The following is a 21,207-nucleotide window of genomic DNA, read 5'->3' as shown; positions in this document are numbered from 1 at the left end:
TTTCCTTTTTTATTTGAAATATTCACAAACTTACTTACCATGTCATGAACTATCCTATATTCCGATTCTCAAATATGAGTAAGTGAGTGTGTTTGGTCGTTTAAAATTGTTTTTAACAATAGAGTAAACTTTATAGTTAGCCTAACGTTACTTCCACTGTGTTTATCTGATATGAAAAACACACGTCGGCAAATTATATTTGAATAGATTGTTTTTGCTGCTTTCACAGACTCCAAATGTAGGCTATTGTTTTACCAGTGCTTATGTGTAGCCCTTTTTTAAATGTTTGAAATCTAAAATAAACTTTATGAGGTTGAAAACACTGCATAGTTGTGATATGACAGCGCTGAGCTCGTCCGTATCTGGCTCAGCACCAACCAACGCAACACTAGCACTTGCTTCCACAGACATCAGTGTGTATTTTACAAACTCCAAATGTAGGCTGTTGTTTTACCAGTGCTTATGTGTAGCCCTTTTTTAAATGTTTGAAATCTAAAATAAACTTTATGAGGTTGAAAACACTGCATAGTTATGATATGACAGCGCTGAGCTCGTCCGTATCTTGCTCAGCGCCAACCAACGCAACACTAGCACTTGCTTCCACAGACATCAGTGTGTATTTTACAAACTCCAAATGTAGGCTGTTGTTTTACCAGTGCTTATGTGTATTTAAATGTCTGGAATCTAAAATAAACATTATGAGGTTGAAAACACTGCATAGTTGTGATATATGACGTCGTATCTGGCTCAGTGCCAACCAACGCGAAAGACGTTTGAATCTGTAAGTAATGTCACGAGTTACAACACTGAACATTCTAAATCCCATAGGGATAAGGTTAAGTTATTATTTAACTCAAAAGGTTGAACATTTTATTTTTAACCATGAATACAAAACTGAAACAGATGGGGCACAAGTCAGATCTGAGGGGGCATTGCCCCCTTTTGCCCCCTTGTGGCGCCGGGCCTGAACCAGACAGGGATAGATTTATTAAAGAATATTAATCCTAACTCTGTCCTTGCTTGGGCAAATCAATGATTACATTTACCTGCAGTTTTTCCTCCAAGGCTGCGGTGGCGCCATTACCGCTGTTCTCGTCTACTACCACCACCATGTGAGTCAGAGAGTTCACTTGCACTTGCTCCAGCTCCAGATCTTCCTGTAAGAGCTATAGGGAAAATTATGTCTTTACTGGTTTGTTTTTTTTGTTTATCAAAAACACACCAAAAAATTACAGTACATACTTTTTGCTCTTCAATTTGACGCTTTATGTCATCAAGTTCAGGCCCTAAAGGCTGTGCTCCCATTCTTTTAATCCGTGTTTCGGTTGTGTCCAGCCAATCAGAGAGCTGCCTCAGCTGCTGGTGCTGCAGGTCCATCAAAACTTCATGAAGCCTTGAAATGTCCCAAAACATCAATTATACGAAGGTTGTAAATAGCAAAGATCTTTCTGTAACTGACAGGTTTATTCCTGGCTAAAGGCTTATCATGCAAACATGTGACCACCTGCTCTGTCTCTCCATACTGGCCACACGCAGATGTTCCCAGCGAGAGTTGAGCAGATTCATCTGTTCCCGCACCTCCCTCTCTTCATCATCAGTCAGCTGCCCTCCAGACAACAACACACTTCCTGCTTTGAGAACACGGCCCACACTGCCCTGATGAGACGTTAACTCCACCATGTAGCCCTGGACACAAACACACATATACATACAGTGCAATGGTAAGACATTTAAATGCACACATTTGCCATTGCCTTTGATGGACATTAAATATGGAGATTTAATAATTATTTTATTGCAAGATAATAATAATAATAAAGTAAAAAGTAGCTTTGCAAAGGTTAGACTGTCAACAATTAAAGAAGTTTGCAAGCAACCAAGCCACAATTTTTGCTATGCACATTGTAAAATTCAATATATAAAATATTTGTATTAAGTTATGTATCTTTATTAATATTTTATATATAAAATCTCAATGACGGTAAACTTTGGAACAGTGTTGTGTAGACAGTATATTTAAAAATTTATTCAAAATAGCAGACAAATATATGATAAATATCAGTAAGATATTTCTTTTTGAAAGAAAAAAATAAATTCTGCAAGAATTCAGTAATTTGACGAAAGTGACAATAAAGAATTTAAAATTTATACAAAATGATTCATTTTCAGATAAATGCTGTTCTTTTTAACATTCTATTCATTAAAAAAAGATATCAGTGTTTCTGTTTTTAATATTGATAGTAAGAAATGTTTTTTTTTTTAAGTAATGGCTTCTAAAAATTCAGCTTTAAGTCAGCTTTAATTCAGCTTTTTAAATATGAACTGTATGTATGTGTATTTATCTATGCATATAAATATATACAGTACACAAACATATATTATGTAAACAATATTTTGGTTGCAATTAATTGTGATTAATCGATTTGACAGCTCTAAAATATGATTATTCCAAGTCACAATTAAACAACACATTAGTTTTGCCTAATTACGCAAATAAATACTAATTTTGCCCAAACTACAGTGTTCTTCTAAATACATTTTTCATGTTGCTCTAAAAATAACTGATAGCTACCTATGCATTTCAGATTTTGTCTATAAAGTTCAATTTAAGTCTGTTATGTCCCAGATATGCTCTTCAGCTGACACGTCTATATATGTTTATTCAGTGTCTGACATCTGGCCAATATAATACCGATGTTTTACACTTGTGTGAAACGTAGAGGAACCATTCTAAATTCAGACAGGTGATTCATTTCCTCAAACTAACTTTGAATCCAAAGGGTGAAGGATGCTGTTAGAAAGTTTCAAGACTAAGATTTATTATTCAAAAAGTTGTGGGCCGTTACTATTAACCCAGATCTTCGTAAGCCCCCAGTGTTTACAGTCTCTGAATAAATCCGATTTCTCCATTCCTGACAGATGGTAATTATGAGTGTTTTCTCAGTTTCATATTCCAACATCTTTTAGAATGGTTGGTCTGGGAGTCAAAGGATCAAAATGTGCCTAGTGTGGGTGTGAATTGAAAAGTTATCTGGGGATATTAAATCACTGAGAAAATGGCATGATATAATGAGTGAAACGACTCATTGAAAGAAGGTGTAAAAGAGGAAAACAGACATACAGAGAGATTTATTTGTTAGATGCCAGAGCAAAGAAACATGATGCAGACAAGTTAAGAGGTTCTTAAAGCATATTATTGCTTTGCACATTTGTGTTTGTTGATAGATCTGCTGTGTTGGAATCATGCAGATTGCCTTCCGGTTACATCACTTTCCCACAGTGACACCATCCCCCCCGTCGTCGTTTTATTTTTTTAAGTATTTGTTTTTTTTCTTACATATTTATTTGAATTAAGTAAAAATAACAATTATAAATAAATTAGTTTAAAAGAAAGCATACACTATAATTAAAAACTGAACGCAGCTACAATGCTGCGTGCCAAGAGACAGTCACTTCTCTGATCAGCATAATCGCGTCATTCTCCCTGCTGCGTCTCAATAAAGACGACACATTGTCCCCATCGGATGAGGATGAACAACTAACAGCCAACCTGAAAGCCATCATCATATCTATTATAGATGAGAAATATGAAGCTCTGCGAGAAGCAAGCCAGCAGTTTATGTGCGAGACAACATTCCTGGATCCGCGTTAACGGGATGACCATGAACCGAATGTGAAAAGAGACCAAGAAACGGTCATCTTCGGTAGGAAAATGCCGTCAACGTGAGAGAAGAGGGAGAACAAAATGAGGAGGAAGCCGAAGTTGAGCCGCAGCCCCAAAAAAAAAAACTCTGCAAGCACGGTTAATAAATGCCAATTTAAAGTTTATTTTTTTGTTTTTTTTTTTGGTGCTGACTTGTCGGCTACGGTCATTTTGGAAGTTTTGCTTTTATATTTGTTTCTTATTTAGATGGTTTTATCTTATTGAAACTTTGTGCAATTTAATAAGGCCCTACTTATGCTTATAAACGTGCAATATCCTTATATTTATTTGTTAACCCTCCATCCTAGAACATTCCTGCATCTCACTCAATCCTATTCCATTATCATTTATAGCACAATTGTTTATACACTTATTTAGTTGCCAATTTGTAAATTTTTTTTTTTAATTTTTTTTTTTTTGTTGTTTGTGTGTTGTTGTCTCTGTGTACTGGAAGCTTATGTCACTAAAACAAATTCCTTGTATGCGTAAGCATACTTGGCAATAAAGCTCTTTCTGATTCTGATTCTGATTCTATTTTATTTTCTTATTCGTTTAAAAAACCATTATAATATTGGCTAGACAATAAACGATCACGGTTCTTATTTGTTTGGGGCCACAGTTTGCAGATTTAAATTTTTTTCAGCCTATACATGTTGCTATTTTTATTCGTTATGTTAATAAAAGATCCGTATTTAAAATCAGTGAGTTTTTTTGTCCATTTAAGCAATTGACGTGGAATTGCCAATTGCCGCTGATTCGAAAGTGAAAGAATAACGCGCACGCATTTCTAAGCTATCACACGTCGATTAACCCGTGGGGAATTTTCTTCACCGCGGCAACCCTAGTTGACAGCCCTAATTGCTCAATGGAAGCGGTAAACGGACAGTCTGAACTTATATTTTTCTGCAAGGCCTTCAATGTTGGGCAAAGACTGAGCTTATGTGGAAGTCCATAGCTGTCATATGACAGCTAAAGCTAATGAAATCACAACAAATACAGCTAGCTTTAATAGCGATTCCTGAATCATCTTCACCTCTAGGGGCAATATTTATTGTCTGCTGAGGCTAAAAAGACATAGAACATGACATCATTGACTTTGAACATTCATAAACTGTTTTTGGGTGTAGTCCTCCAGATGTTTGCGCTGAACTTGTACCTTTACGTGGCAGCTGTGCAATAGTTCTTGTGGAAAGATCCTAATAATAAGCTCTGACATCATAATTGAGACATGATGTGATTTTGGTGTTACTTTAGAAAAAAAAGTGCCAATGTAACGTTTTTCTCTCTTTTTCACACTCATCTTCTTTCACCTCAAAAGCTTCAGAAGACAAACTGACAAACAAATTACCTCATGGGTGTGAAACTGCTCTTTGACTTCTTCGACCAAAGAGGAGATGGGTGGCTGTGCTTGCAAGCTGTCTTCTGCAGAGAGCAGCCAGGTCAGGACCTCCTCCAGGGCACTCTGGTAGCTTTCCAGCTCATTTAGCCCCTGTGGCAGGGGACTGGGGGACGGTCGCAGCTCCTCTGGCTTGTCTGGAGACTGCAGGCAGACAAGACGGGAGAAACATGGAGTAGATGATGGTATGGATTTAAAAAAATAACACAAATATTCTATTTTGGTCACAATTTAGTTTGGAGACCAATTCTCACTAGTATTAACTAGCTATTTACTACAACTTTTTCCTCAATAAACCTAAAATCTAAAATAAGGTCATGCAGTACATGGCATTAATATGTGCTTTATAAGTACTAATAAACAGCCAATGTGCAAGTCATATGAATTAATGTTAGTAGGCAACTAGTTAATAATGAGAATTGGTTCCTTAAATAAAGTGTTACCAGAGTTTTATATATATATATATATATATATATATATATATATATATATATCAAATTAACACCTGCCTAAAGAGCATATTGGCAATGAGGAGGCAGGAGTGGTTGGCTAACCATGGGTACACACAGGTGCGTCACTAAAGCCCCTGGAGTATCGACTGTTTCATCATCAAAAGCTGGGTGATCTTTAAAGTTAGCCTTGTAATTGTCTTTTCCTGCTTTGGGAAATACCCTCTGTCCTCGTATGTGTTTGAGTGAAATGCACTGGCTGACTGATAATATCAGGGTGGATTCAGATTGAATCTGAAGATTGTGAGGGGCCTCTTGGTGTTGAGTTATGATTTAACACTAGGTTTATTAGTGGTGCTTGTGGTGTTGCTCATATTTCAACAAATTCCTAACCATGACTATTCACATTCGGTGTATTTGTCAAACCTTTTACACAGTGAACAATCAAAATTGTAAGTACACAGCTTTTTAAGATAAACATTTGTTATGTGCTTTATTAATTTTGATTCGTTTTTGTTTATATATGTGTGTACATGTGACCCTGGACCACAAAACCAGTCTAAAGTCGCTGGGGTGTATTTTTAGCAATCGCCAAAAAAACATTGCATGAATCAAAAATATCGATTTTTCTTTTATGCCAAAAATCATTAGTATATTAAATAAAGATCATGTTCCATTAAGATATTTTGTAAATATTGTAAATATTACTGTAAATATTTCAAAACTTAATTTTTGATTAGTAATATGCATTGCTAAGAATTCATTTGGACAATTTGGATTTTTTTGCATCCTCAGAGTCCAGATTTTCAAATCGTTGTACATCAAAGGAAAGATCATTTATTCAGTTAAAATAAAAATAAATTAACACTTAAGACTGGTTATATACAGTACTGTGCAAGTCTTAGGCCACTAGTATTTTCACCAACAAAAAATGGTTTTAAGTCAGTTATTTCTATGTTTTGCTGTAGTGTGTCAGTAGGAAATATCAGTTTACATTTCCAAACATTATTTTTTACCATTAATTGTAATAATCCAGTGAGATTTTTGTTTGCACAAGGAGTCTGACAGCAGAGATCTGATCTCACCATCATCAGTCTGTCTGGAATAACATGAAGAAACAGAACAAACTGAGACAGACTCAATCCAGAAGAACTGTGGCAATGTCTCCAAAACGCCTCAAGAAACCTGCAAAGCTACAGTACTGTGCAGTTCTAGGCACATGTGTAAAAATGCTGTAAAGTGAGAATGCCATCAAAAATAATTGCCATAAATAGATATTATTAATTAACTTCTATTAAGTTAACTAAATTAAATCAACATTAGGTGTGACCACACTGTGTTAAAAAAGCTTTCTCCTAGATGCACTTGTGCATTGTTTTTCAGGTAGCTTTGCAGGAAGGTTTCTTGAAGTGTCTTGGAGACATTGCCACAGTTCTTCTGGATTGAGTCTGTCTCAGTTTGTTCTGTTTCTTCATGTAATTCCAGACAGACTGATGATGGTGAGATCAGATCTCTGTGTGGAGCACTGGCTGCTGTCAGACTCCTTGTGCAAACAAAAATCTCACTGGATTATTACAATTAATTAAATGTTTTATATAACATATAATTAAACTGTATAGTTAAGTTCATTTTTATTTCAGTTTTAATAATTTTAGTCTTTCAACTGATTTATTTCATTCAGTTGCCAAGGCTACATTTCTAAAAATAAATAAAGAAATAAATTAGTTTAAGTTTTCATCTGTTTTATTTAAATTACCAAAAATGTAGTTTTAATGGTGTTAGTTTTAGGTAAAAAATAAGAACACTGTTTTGACCAGCACCACACACGATTTCTTCAGAAAATGTAACAATGTATTCAAAACGTAAAAATGTAAGAATGTTCTATCAGCTAACGATCACTGAAACAGGAAGTTGGTCAACCAGAGATGCCAGGCCAATACAATCAATAAATTGGAATAAGCTTTAGCAAGAGAAGTGTGACACCACTGATATCACTCAGAGGTTGTTGTACAATATAAACAAACTACAACTCCTGGCAACGATGTGGAAGAACCAGCAGTCAACAAAAACCAACCTGTGTGGTGAGGAACTTCCTCTGCTGTTCAGGTGTCTTGACATAGGCAGCTTGAGTGAAGGCATAGCTTTTGAATCGAGGCTGATACGAGGGAGACGGGCTGCGAACACGACTCTGGGACACACTGACTGTGATCTAAAAGAAGTACAGAAGACAAGAAAGACTGTACAACGCAAAACAAAAGCCGCAGAGATGGATGGAAATACTGAGGAGAGTTGAGTGATGAGCTGGATATGGCAGTGAGAAGGACGATGAGGATGTTGGAATGCAGATGGGCAAAATTAGATCACAAATTACAAAACATAATTCAATGTCAGCTGCCAAAGTGGGTTGAGAAGCTAGAGGAGCATTTGACATCCTGAGAACGTCTGAAAACGTTTATGAAACCAGAGAAGTCTCAGGCTTTCATATGAGACATGTGGCGCCAGAGATAATGGGTCCATCCTTGCATTACGATTACTGCACACCGTTCACATGTCTGCGCGTGTCTATGAGTGTGTGTTCCTCTGACCTGCTGGGAGTACCGCTGTTGGGTTTGAAAGTGGAAGTGCTCCTCCTTGGTTACTGTAGCTCGAGGGAGGGTCTCTACCTCTTGGATGGCCTCCATGCTCACGCCATGGGGCAGCACTTTGAACAGGGAGGTGACGTACATAATGATGGATTTCTTATCTGGATGAGCTATAGCAACATCTGCGAAGGAGAAAAGATATGCCCATGAGTTAAGCAATGACTTAATTGACTTAATTAATCTAACTCCTAGAGGAGACATATGTGAGATTATTAGAGTCTTTTTCACATTAGACAAATTTGAGAAGCAGATGATCGCTGCAAACATTGCTTTGTAGATTGTTGTATGTGTACTACTAAGTTTTGGATTTATATGATTTTTTTTTTTTTTATGTTTAAAAGTCTATTATGCTCACAAAAGCTGCATTTATTTAATCAAAAACACATAAATAACAAAAAAATAATACATTTGCAAAAACAGTAATATTGTGAAATATTATTAGAATTAAAAAAATTATAATAATATTTTATTGTTTTGAAATGTAGTTTATTTCTGTGATGGCCAAGCTGAATTTTTAGCATTAATACTTCAATATTCAGTGTATTTCAGGAATGTGCTGATTTGGTGCTCAGGAAACATTACTTATTAATAATGTAGAAAATAGTTTTGTTAATTGTGTGTGCTTAATTTTTATTTTTTTTTAAAAATTTTTGGGTGGGGCGAGATAAAAAAAAGAGATTAAAATATTTTTTTTTCTACAAACTTTTGAGTGGTAGTGTAAATATAATTATAATTTAATTAAATAAAATATAAATGTTCTCTATGCACTTATCCATTGAAAAGAAACATCATGCTTATACTGTACATTAGATCTCTGCAATAACTTTCCTTTCCTTGGGATCTGTCCATCCAAGAACAAGCTCATCTATGAATTAATCCCCCCTGGCATCAATTATATGATGAAATTCTGTTTTAGATGTTGATGTAACAAGACGTTTCCTCCAATCCCCAAAAAAAAAAAAAAAACTTGTCTGTATTACTCCGAAAAACTTCAAAGTCTATTGTGAATGAGAAGAAGAAAAGAGGAGGTCATACCCTCAGGGTCCAACAGTCGGTCGATGCCTAAACTCTTCTCCGCAACTTTGAAGGCGTGATCCAGTCTCTCAATGGCATTATCCTGTCGCTCCATCACACTCCAGTTAAACAGCTCTGGCCTGGCAAAAAAAAAAAAAAAAGACAAAGCAGATGATGTAATTAATATAGGATATTTAATAACTTAAATTTTTTTCTGTACACATGCTTGAAATAGCTAAAAGCAGATCGAAACAGCTGGTTCATTACCCAGATGAACTACACAGAAAAACTGAAAAAAAAAATAAGCCATAATCAGCTTCAAAAATTGCTTTAAGCCAAGCCAGTATTCAACCATGCAGTTTATGACCAATAAATATAAAACATTCATTTTCAATTTCATTAGTCATGAAACCAATGATTTCTGTGATTGTCAAAAAAGCAGCCAAAAATAACAACCCCACACACCTGTGGCTGTGAATGAGAGCATTGAAGGCAAAACCATCCGCCCAGCTGCTGGAGAAGTTGACCACATTGGTGTCTTTGTAGTTTTTAGTGGACTGCCTGACCCAACTTAACAGAATCTTTTCACTGTTTGTCTGCTGTAGGTCTGCCATGACATCTTTCATCACATCCTTAACCTGTATGGTAGAAGAGAGGATATATACGTATTTATCAGAACAATGACAAACATAGCAACATGACCTCATAAAGCTAATATTTAGAGACAGACTTTATGATTACAATTTTATTAATCAGATAAGAACAACAAAAATATACGATAATGCTTAGGTACCCTGGACATGTATGCTGCTAATGCCATTAATATTTAGATGAATGCAGTATACATCAGTCAGTACCATGGTACATATCATAGTACATACAGTATCTGTTCAATGGTAATATCATGGTTAGATGTGTACCATGGTAATGCCATTGAATTCTTTAAAATGCTTAAGAGTAATTACTAAGTACACAAATGTGGTAATACACTATTGGTCAAATGTTTGGGGTCTGTAAGATTTTTGAAAGAAGCCTACATCCAAATGCTCACCTATCATTCATCGACCTCAAATAAGGCTCATCATCTGAAATAAGTAAGTAGTAGCAACTTCATATTGCCGCTCAATCTAATGTTAACCTAAAAAATGTGTGCCATACAAGCATGACAGATGGTGGAGTCACCCGTGCTCTCACTTGCACTTTAAATACTCTATCATTTTGGTCTTACAGATAAAAAAAGAATACATCTTTAAATCTGTAATGCCTCTACTTTTATTTGTATGCACTCACAATTAACAACAAAACATTGCGCTTTTGTAAAATAATGAAAGCCGAAACTCTGTGTATACTTGCCTTACAGACATGAAAAATATATCTATGCAGAGTGAAATTTTTACTTTCAAATGAAACAATTAAAATCTGAAAAAACTAATATTCTCAGATTATGTGATCCATATGAAATTTGCCTGCAGGCGCATCCACTACTGTGGAGATGACGAGTCAGTGTCACCAAAAACACAGAAAACACTAGTTTATCAATAGATTATTATTTAAATGTTAATACAAGTTGAATCTTTCTGTTTTCCCCTGACACATTCATCATCATTACTTCTGTTGTAGGCAATTAAGGTTCATTATCATGATTTAAATGGTTTATTAATAAACATGCAATTAGTCAACTAATGCTTGAAATTAACGATTACAAGTTGACCAGAAAAATCTTTAGTCGAGGGCACCCCCCAAAATAGTAACATTATTATAAGAAATATTATTATTATTATTGATTAACTTAAAATAACTGTTTTATATGTCAAATTTGAAAATGTAATTCGTTCCTGTGATGAGAAAGTTCATTTTCAGCAGCCATACCTGCGGTCTTCAGTGTCACATGATCCTTCAGAAATCATTCTAATATGCTGATCTATCACCATGGTATATCTTTTCTTTTTTTCTTTTTTTTTTACATGTACTGTACCATTATAACACCAAGGTAATCTCTGAAATACTTGCACATGAATATGGTAATCAGTATTTTTATTTTTATTTTCAAACTAGTCTCAATGCCAAAACATTACTGAGTCTTAGATGCCCTTATTCCTGTAACCACCTCCAACATAAGATGAAGGAGGATGACATAATTTGCTCTGAACATAAAACCACAGTAGGGCCACCTTATCAGGTAAACAGAAAAAACACAGAGGAAACGAGTTCCTGTACAGATAAGCACATGACAGTCCACTGCAAATGTGCTACATATAAAACCTTTGATAGATGATAAAGTTCCTTTAGTGCGCTACTGCCCTTGAAGGCAAACCAGAAAGATTGTAGGTCTGATTCCAATGTATTGAACTCTCATACCTGCCAGTGGAGAATGATGCTCCAGATGAGCCCCAGGGTCAGTTTATGATTCCCATCTACAATGTCAGCTCCTCCAATGTTCACCAGCTCAACCTAGAAATGGAGCGAAAGGGAATGTAAGAACCTTAGTTTCTCATAATGAGACCAGGAATATGTATTAAGACAGCAAACAGGGTTGGTTTTGATTTTATGCTGAGTTTAAACAGGATAATGATTGGATACTTCAACCACATCAGTTTTTGATATCAACAGTTTGATATTTGCAGGAAAATTTCTTCAACCAGTTATAATTTGCTATCATTCTCGGCTCTTATTTAGTTTTTCAAACACATATTCAAGCTGCCTTGGTTGTTTCACTTCATTTTATCAAGCAGAAAGGCTTTTATGTCTTTGAAATGGATAAGTGCCATTACCTTATCCAACTGTAAATTGAGCCTCTGCATAATTTTGTCTTACATTTAAAAAAAAAAAAAGCTTATCCGAAACATTGAAATTCCAAAAGCTGTGAAGAGTAAAACAGCTTGTTGAACCAATTAACTCACATTGTTCTTCTGAAGGATCTGCAGGGCCCTGTTAACATTGTTGAGGGAGTGCACTCGAGTGAAACCACGTTCTTTAACCTGCAAATGAAGAATACTCTGTATCAGAACTGTACTCTGAGCATCCATTGCAAATGAATTCAACCATTTATGCACTCAGCCTTGTCCAAACGCTTTGAAACCAGGAGTATTTTTTCTTTGAAAAAAAAAAAATAGCACAATGTCTCAAAATGTCAGTCCTCAGAGCCAATTAAAGAGATTGAATTTTGAGTTTTTGAATGAAAATTCTGTCATCATTTACTCACCCTAATGAAGGGGTGGCCTTTATGACCAAAATTATGGTATATACCATTATTATGGTAGCAGAATATAAAATGCATGTTCATGAATGTGCTATTAATTTAATCCCAAAATCTTTTACACATTAAAATAACATGTATTAAATAATCTAGTCACCAATTTTAACATTCAAAATAAAAATAAATAAATAAATTGTTCTTTCAAAAGAGAAAGACATAATCGTAAATCTTAAAATACTGCCTTAAAATAAGAATTTTAAACTTAATATAATGATTCATAATGAATTGGATGGTGTACATTTAAAGATAGTAGAAAAAAATAGTACAAATATTTTTGATAGCAGTTCATTGGGACTGAATTCATTCCGATAAATGTATCTGACTGTAGTGTTTACTAGAATTTCTAAATAAAGTGATCGGGTTGATGCGCACTTTTATATGTCACAAGTTTTTTTTACATGTGCACATTACACAAATATAGAGTTTATCACTGTTTGCACATAATAACCACTCTCTTACATGGTTTCTTTATTTGTTTTTAACAGCAGAATTAATATTCATCCATTAATGGATAAACACACATATAAACCACTGCGCTGCTCATATTTACTGTGCAAAAAACGGTTGCCTGTGGATGAGTATCCAAAACAAGGATGTCCTGCTCCACTTAACAGTTGCTGAGTGAAAGGGAGTTTTATAATGACAGGACACGCATTTATGCAACATTTTATTCAAAAGGAAGAGCCGTTCTTTCTACGCGTCATACACCATTAGGTTATTTCTGCGTAATTGCAAATGCGCAGTCCTTTCAGTTTTGTGGTTCAATTCTGGCGAGTGTTTACATGCACTCACAGTCGTAGTAGAGGAATAAACCACTCCCTTCAATCTGAACAAAATTTAATTCCGATCGAGCTCATTCTGATTAAGTCCTTTTACATAAAGTCTTTTCAGTCCGATTGAGCCATCAATCTGATTACAAATGGATTATTTGGTTGCATGTAAACGTAGCCACTGAGAATTACATTAGTGCAAATGTTAAACTTTCATTAATGACTTACATTTTTGTTTTGTTTCTTACTCGAAGCTATTGTATGACTTCATTAGTTTTGAAATGCATTGCATGAGATGCACTGACCAATTTTTGATATTTTTCTGATGATTTTTCGTCCATTATGAAGCTTGAAATCCTTATACAACATTCATTGTAACTGGAAAAGAGTACTATGATGAATATTCATGAGTAAATGATGGTGAGAAGTGTCCTTTTGGGGTGAACTATTACTTTAAGAGCTTATTTTGTTGAAATTTAAAGATGGACCCACTAGTTCATGGCCAACGAGACCCTCCAGGAGTTCAAGAAGACGTCGGCCATCGCACAGATCAGTGAAGAGGTCATCGACAGGGGGTCTTCTTGTCTGGAGAATAAACAGAACGTTCAGAACAAGAAAGCTGCGGGCCTGTAAAATGTGCCAATTATTTTCAAATGGAGTATTTGAAGTTTATATTATCAAAAATACATGAGAATGACAAGATGAAACCTTTAGTTGTATTTTATTTTTCATTGTATTTATATATGTATTTATTTATTTTTGAGAAGAAAAAGTGGACATTGTCTAAGCTTTTTCCCTCACAGCTATGCTTTGCAGCAAACACTTCTCTTTCAGTTTGAAGGACAAAGAACCAAAGTCCTTCCTCTGTTAACATACCATAAAAAGGACGCTAACAGAGTTACAAAGAGAACGCAAAAACTTGAAATGCTTTACCTTGAAGCGTGGTACGTCAACAAAAAAAATCTAAAGCAAATATTCAAGCATTCAAACTCTCATCCTGACATAGATGAAGGTTAGCGACAAGACTTTTTGCAACTGTGAATCTTAACTTTTAACCTCAAGACCAAGACTATCTTTAAATGTGAATCTTAACTTTTAACCTTGATATCAAGCCTGTCTAGCTTATATCTCCTCATCCACCCACCATGCAGTAGGTGGATGAATAACAACATTTCAGTTCATACACCTATAACATGCTATTCCAGGCTGCAACAACATAAATCCATGAAGATTTCTCTGAAAATCATAATTTAAAGATTGCCTGAAATGGTTAATCAAAACAGATTTTGCATGAAACGTTAATCTGCCATTAAACAGATGAAATATTTTAAAAAAGAAAATGCTCTCATCATTTACTTAACCTCAAATTATTTAAACTGAAGATATTTTGAAGAATCTTGGTAACCAAATAGTTGGTGGTATAGCCAATGACAAAACACTATAAAGTAAATGGCTGTTTGGTTACACGCATTCTTCAAAAATCTTCTTTTGTGTTCGGCAGAAGAAAGAAACTTATACAAGTTTGGAACAACATGAGAATGAGTAAATTATTACAAGATTTTCAGCTTTTGAGTGAACCATCCCATCAAAGGTGATTCAGTGTTACCTCAACATAAAAAAACAACACTCAGGTATTATTACCTTAGCAAACTGTGAGTTTATCCATTTTGTGAAGGTTTTCTTTTGAACATCTTCTCTTTCATCTGAAAATGAAAGCGAACACTGTCAGTCCTGTCCAGTTCAAACAAAGAAACCTAATTTCAAACAAATCGTAGTCATTTAATACTTAATGAAATGTAATGCTTTTAAACCATGTAATGGCATCTTCATAGAAAGTATAAGTGATTTAAGTTGCTACTGGGAAATAAGAATAAAGTCTACTGTGATCAATGGGGTGCATTCACTCTGTTGTGGCATTTGAAATAAGGAACGTTAAATACAAAGAGACTTTGAGCAAAAAAATCCCCTGGAAAATCTGAGAATGGTTTGAGGGTACATACAGATCAATGGTCAGCTGGCATTCAGAAGAAGATTACTTCTGAGAGACTGACGGTGTAGATCAGACAAGCTTTACTAACACAATGAGTAGGGTGAAACATTGATCAGAAAGCAAAAGAATCTGAAGAAATTCCTCTATTATTCCCATTAATTCCTAAAACATTTAACACAGGGTTTTGCAATAGTAAAAACCAAACAAGCAATTGTAAGATCAAGAATCTAGGACACACACACACAAAAAAGGTAACAATTTAGAATTGGGAACACTCATTCACAATTAACTACGACTTTTCCCTCAATAAATTCCTAATTTGCTGCTTATTATTAGTAAGGTAGTTGGTAAGTTTAGGAATTAAGTAGGATTAGGGATGTAGAATAAGGTCATGTAGAAAAAGGCATCAATATGTGCTTAATTAGGGATGCACCGGTTGACCGGCCATAAATCGGAACCGGCCGGTTTTTGGTCTTTTTCCGGCCGATTTTTCCAGAAGTTTGCTCGCGTGCACAGACTACATTGTAATCCTTCGCTATGTCATTTGTGTGGAAGAGTATTTCGAAATCTGTGCGCAGGACACGGGCAGCCGATCAGTGCTGGAAATGCAGAGCTTCATGTCTGAAGCACAGATAGCAGGAAGCGATCAGCCGTTGCGTTGGTGTACTGACGCACAAATAAGAGCCTTTCCTGCATGCACTGAAGATGCGCGAGCGTCTACTCTACTGTACCGGTGTGCGCCCTGAACACGAGTAGGCCGTAAGGAGATGTTCAGATCAACTTCTCACGTGTTGGATGAGAAACGAAACGGACTAAACTGTGACAAAACATAAATGTTTTTTTTTAAAATTATTATTAGAACTTGAATACACGTTGGAAAAGCCAGAAATAAACGTCAGTTCTGCATTAGGATGATTATTTTTTATTTTACCTTAAAATTGCATAGACTTGATTTAATTAAAAAATCACCTGCTGTAGTACACTGAAAAAAAGTGTTTCATTCATCCAATTAAAACATTTTAGGGTAATGATTCACATTTATATATATATTTTTTTTATTTGAGACAATAAGTTATTTATTTTTCATTGGCTCAAGTAAAAAAATATAGATGTGAATCATTACCCAATTGTTTTTTATTTTTTTTTTATTGGATGAATGAAACACTTTGCATCTTTGTTTTATTCGCACCAACATTAATTGATTTTAACATTTTGGTAAATTTATTTATAAAGCATACTTTTATTTAGTCTCACTGGTAAACAGCTTTTTTTTTTTTTTAAACCAAATTTAAAAACTAAAACAAATACTGAATGCTGATTAAGAAACATTACTGAATGTGTGTTGATTGTGTTGTTAGGACTGTAGAACTATGCAGCTGTTGCCTTTAATTTCACATGGTTACAGTTAATCTTTATATTTAAGGCCAGTTCTATGTAATTTCAACCCAATTCAAAAACAAAAGCTAAATGCTGATGTCTGTACCACCTATGTTTGTATTGAATGTAGGCTACTTATTGTGCAGTAACTGCCAAAAGCAAGTTTGGCCTATTAAATACCAAATATCTTGTTTATGTACACTTTCCTTCTTTCTTGTTTGTTGCTTAAAAGATAAAAAAAAAAAAAACGGAAATCGGTATCGGAATCGGCCATGAAAAATCATGATCGGTGAATCCCTATGCTTAATTCTAATAAATGGATAATATTCTAGTAATATGCATGCTAATAAGCAACTAGTTAAGAAATCTGAAAATAAAGTGTTACCAAATAAATAAATAAATAATAAATACTTTTGTTTGTATAAATGTCCTCTTTGTGGTGTAGCCTCACTTAGAGCCGGCAATAAAGACTACAATGCCAGAAAGTCACTGTTGTATTTGCAAAGAGAGTGAAGGAAATGTCGTGAGTTGGGAACATTAAAAATCAATGAGTACAAAGAACATTTAGCTTTCATATCACATTAAAAGCTTGTGTTGTTCCCCACTCTAATATTCTCCAATTGCTTTGATTCAGATCTCTGTGCGCTATCCTCTCAGCTTGCTCGAGTTTGAGATTGATTACAAAAGCGTAATTCTTATCTAGGGGCCCTGATGATATTAAAGCGAGAGTTCAAGCCTATAATGAAAACTCTGTCATCTTTTCTCTTCCTTGCATGGGGCACAAAAGGAGTTGTCTAGCAAAGGTGGTCCTTGGTCTCCATTCACTTCCACTAGAAACGAGTTGCTTGGACATTATTCTTCCATGCAAGAAAACAACTTATACTGATTTGGCAGAATTGTCATATTTGGGCAAACAATCTCTTTAAAACCCTTCAGAACAGCCATGGAATCGTTAAGAAAGAGTAAGCATTACTTTGATATAGCCTTGTGCACATAAAGCACAGGGTGGTGAATCAGAAGCTTTCCAGAGTCAGCGTGGATGACAGCATTTTCATGCATAATTGATTTTAAGCTTCCAGTTGTTTTTGCCACCATGGCAATAATCATCATGAAATGGGTAGCTTCAGTTCATTGTTCCCATTGGTCAGCCTACACTTCAGCTGACTGCATAATCACAGTAGCATGGCTCAGATTTGTTTCAAGCCTGACTGCACCATGTCATGCTTCTAATCGCAATAACACACACTCACACGGTTTTGCTATGACAAAAGAGTAAACAGCCATGTTTAAGACCAAGCACTCAAGAAGATTAAATCAGTTCCAAAGAACTAAAAATAGATTATAAATATAATAAAATGCTAAAAAAAATTCAAATGATTAACGGTATGTTTTCACATTATTTGCATTTTTCTTTTTACAAATTTGCTGAAATACAGTATCATCAACCAGCTAAATAGAATTTATTTAAACATTGAACATCCAAAATAATAATAAAACGTTTTGTGAAAGCTTTTATCTAAGAATTGCAAGATATAAATGAGCAATTCTGAGAAAAAAGTCAGAATTACAAAATATAAACTTATAATTCTCAGAAAAGAAAATCTGAATCGTGAGATATAAACTCAGAATTTTCTCAGAATGCTGAGTTCACATCTCGCAATTCTATTAATTATTATTTTTTAATTCCTCCATAAAAAAGGTAACAGCAACATTTTATTTCACAATTCAGACTTTTGTCTCACAATCGTGTGTTTATATCTCACAATTCTTTTGTTCACAAAATTGCAAGTTTACACCTCACAATTCTTTCTTTCTTATGAGAAGGAATAAAAAAATTAAAAATCTAAACTGGCAGATAAAGTCAGTTTTTTTTTTTTTTAAATCCTCTGGCAGAAACAAGCTTCCATAGTTTTAGCTATTTCATGCAGATCACATTTTCAGTTCTAGAAAGCAATGCCATTTATCATGTCCAAGGCTCATTTGAGTTCTTTACTGTAGAGAGCGATGACTTGTAAAGGCATCTCAACAGTGCAAAAAAGTACCAATTATGAACTATTCTTATCGTGGATCAATAATTTCTGGAGCAAATCAGATATCCCTTAATGTTCCATGATGCCAAAAGTCATTCCTTTACTTGATTACTACAATCTGCTTCAATTAGACTGTCAACCCCCTTGACAAAATGTGAAGAATAAAGCAGCTCCACACAAAGGAAAAGCTGATTAATGAAAGTCTTTTGCTGCAGCAGGAACCTTCACATTATCTTGCAGTATTACTGATATTGATCTACAAAGCACTGAATTAGCTGCTTTTAAAAGCTCAGGATTTGACGGGGAAATTATATTCTTCAGGTTTAGAAACAACAGGGTAGATGACGTCCCGCAGTGTCCCTTCACAAACTACATATTGAATGATTAAACTTTAAGACATAATTCATTAACACATTAATATGTTGTAATATAAGAGAAAAAGAAAGCGGAGTCGGATGACTCACCCAGTATTGAACAAACACCTGCTGTTGTTCTCTTAATTCACCCCAAAATCTAAATTCTGTCACTATTTACACACTCTCAAGGTGTTCTAAATCTGTATGTCTTTCTTTTTTTCCATGTAACACCAAAGCAAAATATCAGAGCTGCTTTCTTCCACACTTTGAAAGTGAATGGTGACCAGGTGCTGTCAAAGCATCATAAATGTGCTCCATACAACTTGTGTGCTATGTTTCAAGTCTTCTTAAGCCATTTACAATAACTTTGTGTGAGAAACAGCTGTGGCCACAATTTACTTTCATTATATGGAAGAGAGCAGAAGGACATTCTGCTATAAATAAATCATTTTGTGTTCCAAAGAAGAAATGGGTTTCAGAAGGATTGAGGGCGAGTAAATGATGACAGAATTTTAAAGTTCACTTAGATGGCACCAAATCAAATGCATTGTAGGTTACCTGACATAACATCTTTCGCAGAGCGCTCTCAATGCATTACAGATTCATGCAAAAGTGTGTGAACAAAGATCTGTCAACAATGCTGAAGGTCAATGTTTTGCAAAAGCGGAGGTGTTAAACTCCTTGCATGACATGCTCTTGTCACAATATGCACAGAACAGCCCATAATACTGTAGTTATTTTTGCCTGGTTGTGGCAACTATAATTTTAGAAACACCATGATAATAATATTCTGAAATTACAAGAAATTTAGCCTTGCCTACGCAGGTGATAATAGCAAGTGTTTAAATAAATGGAACCCATTTTTTTTTTTCGTTTTAAGCGATTGACCTATCAGTAAGCCCCGCCCCCCTTACAATGTTGTTTTACAATGACAGCTGTCATTGTGAAACCCTTGTCCCATGATGTTTTAGCACAATTCAGACACAGAAGGGTCACCATTCAAGTGGGAATTAAATATTCCATGGAGGGATATATAAATATTTACAAATAAGTACGGTGGATAACTCGAAACAAGGGTTTACAGATCAAAATGCAGGCAGTAGAAACCTCATGTTACAGTCGTCAGGATAGCGGATGACATCATGCAGGATCAACACTGTTCATGTATCACAGGGTATGACTAAATTAATGTACATTTATCCAGTTTAACATTAATATGGACAGGTACTGAAATGTAGACCCTCGTTTATGCGTTTTTGATCTACACTTTTCGCTATTTAGGTTTGTACGTTAGCATGGACTCACTAACTTTACCGTTATCTAGTTTTAGCCAGAGATACGTTACCTTGCTGAAGCACAAGATGACATTAATGTTCTGCTTGAGCCGAACTTAATGAGTGTATGACAACAAGAATATGAATGTTTTTTGTCTTCATTGAGATTGTTGTTGAATACTTAAGGACATTTTGCTCTGTTTTGTTTGGGTTTATAAAATGTAATAAAATAAATTCTATTGCCCATCCTCTCCGGATACCTGAAATAAGTGTTACAAGTACCACCACAGGCACATTGTGTTTACATTTTTGTAGCACAAACACCATTTAACCGATGCAAGCTTCTGATCTTCCAATGTTTCTCCTCATGGCACTGAAACCTAAAGATGTCTGAGTTCAGCTCCCTGTGCAACTGATACTCGACTGCCATCTGCGTTCGAGGAGAGGGCCTTACTGATAGGTTAATTTTCAAAACAAAACAGAAGTTAATAAAATTCATACATTAGAAAATGTAATTGGACAAATTTATAAAACTTCTGGAAATTAATGGTGAAAATTTGCATTAAAAAAAATAAATAAGTGCAAGACAGAACTTGAGACAACCAGGATCTGCTAGGTGGTTTGATATACAGGTAGATAAAATAGATAGATAGATAAATAACACACACACACACACACACATACACACATATATATATATATATATATATATATATATATATATATATATATCTCAACTTAACAATACAATATTATTTACAAGTTTATGAGATTTGTAAATTATTCCATTCAATTTTTACTCACAATTTGTACAGTGTCCCAACTTTTTTGGAATCGGGTTTGCTAGTTGCTCCAGAGGCGTGCGACCTCTGACATATATAGCAATTGTAAGTCGCTTTGGATAAAAGCGTCAGCTAAATGAATAAATGAAATGAATAAATGTTGGCAAT

At 34.9% G+C, this 21,207-nt stretch overlaps 1 protein-coding gene across 7 annotated transcripts in view; it reads right to left on the bottom strand.

The window, feature by feature from the left end:
* The window catches only part of LOC127978590 (dystrophin-like), a 110,639-nt gene that overhangs the window by 82,780 nt on the left and 6,652 nt on the right, over nucleotides 1-21,207 (bottom strand). For all 7 annotated transcript variants that reach the window (XM_052583690.1, XM_052583398.1, XM_052583771.1 and 4 more), the window contains exons 2-13: nucleotides 14,872-14,933; nucleotides 13,723-13,815; nucleotides 12,105-12,182; nucleotides 11,563-11,655; nucleotides 9,670-9,842; nucleotides 9,226-9,344; nucleotides 8,134-8,312; nucleotides 7,623-7,757; nucleotides 5,052-5,243; nucleotides 1,505-1,686; nucleotides 1,243-1,393; nucleotides 1,047-1,166 (exon numbers count right to left, since the gene is read on the bottom strand). In XM_052583690.1, the coding sequence (XP_052439650.1) occupies nucleotides 1,047-1,166; nucleotides 1,243-1,393; nucleotides 1,505-1,686; nucleotides 5,052-5,243; nucleotides 7,623-7,757; nucleotides 8,134-8,312; nucleotides 9,226-9,344; nucleotides 9,670-9,842; nucleotides 11,563-11,655; nucleotides 12,105-12,182; nucleotides 13,723-13,815; nucleotides 14,872-14,933 (1,577 nt within the window). The remainder of the gene's footprint in view (nucleotides 1-1,046; nucleotides 1,167-1,242; nucleotides 1,394-1,504; nucleotides 1,687-5,051; nucleotides 5,244-7,622; nucleotides 7,758-8,133; nucleotides 8,313-9,225; nucleotides 9,345-9,669; nucleotides 9,843-11,562; nucleotides 11,656-12,104; nucleotides 12,183-13,722; nucleotides 13,816-14,871; nucleotides 14,934-21,207) is intronic.

The sequence above is a fragment of the Carassius gibelio genome, chromosome A1 (assembly GCF_023724105.1).
Source record: "Carassius gibelio isolate Cgi1373 ecotype wild population from Czech Republic chromosome A1, carGib1.2-hapl.c, whole genome shotgun sequence".
Lineage (NCBI taxonomy): Eukaryota > Metazoa > Chordata > Actinopteri > Cypriniformes > Cyprinidae > Carassius > Carassius gibelio.
The sequence above is the reverse complement of the archived record's forward strand: the minus strand, read 5'-3'. Positions and strand labels throughout refer to the sequence as shown.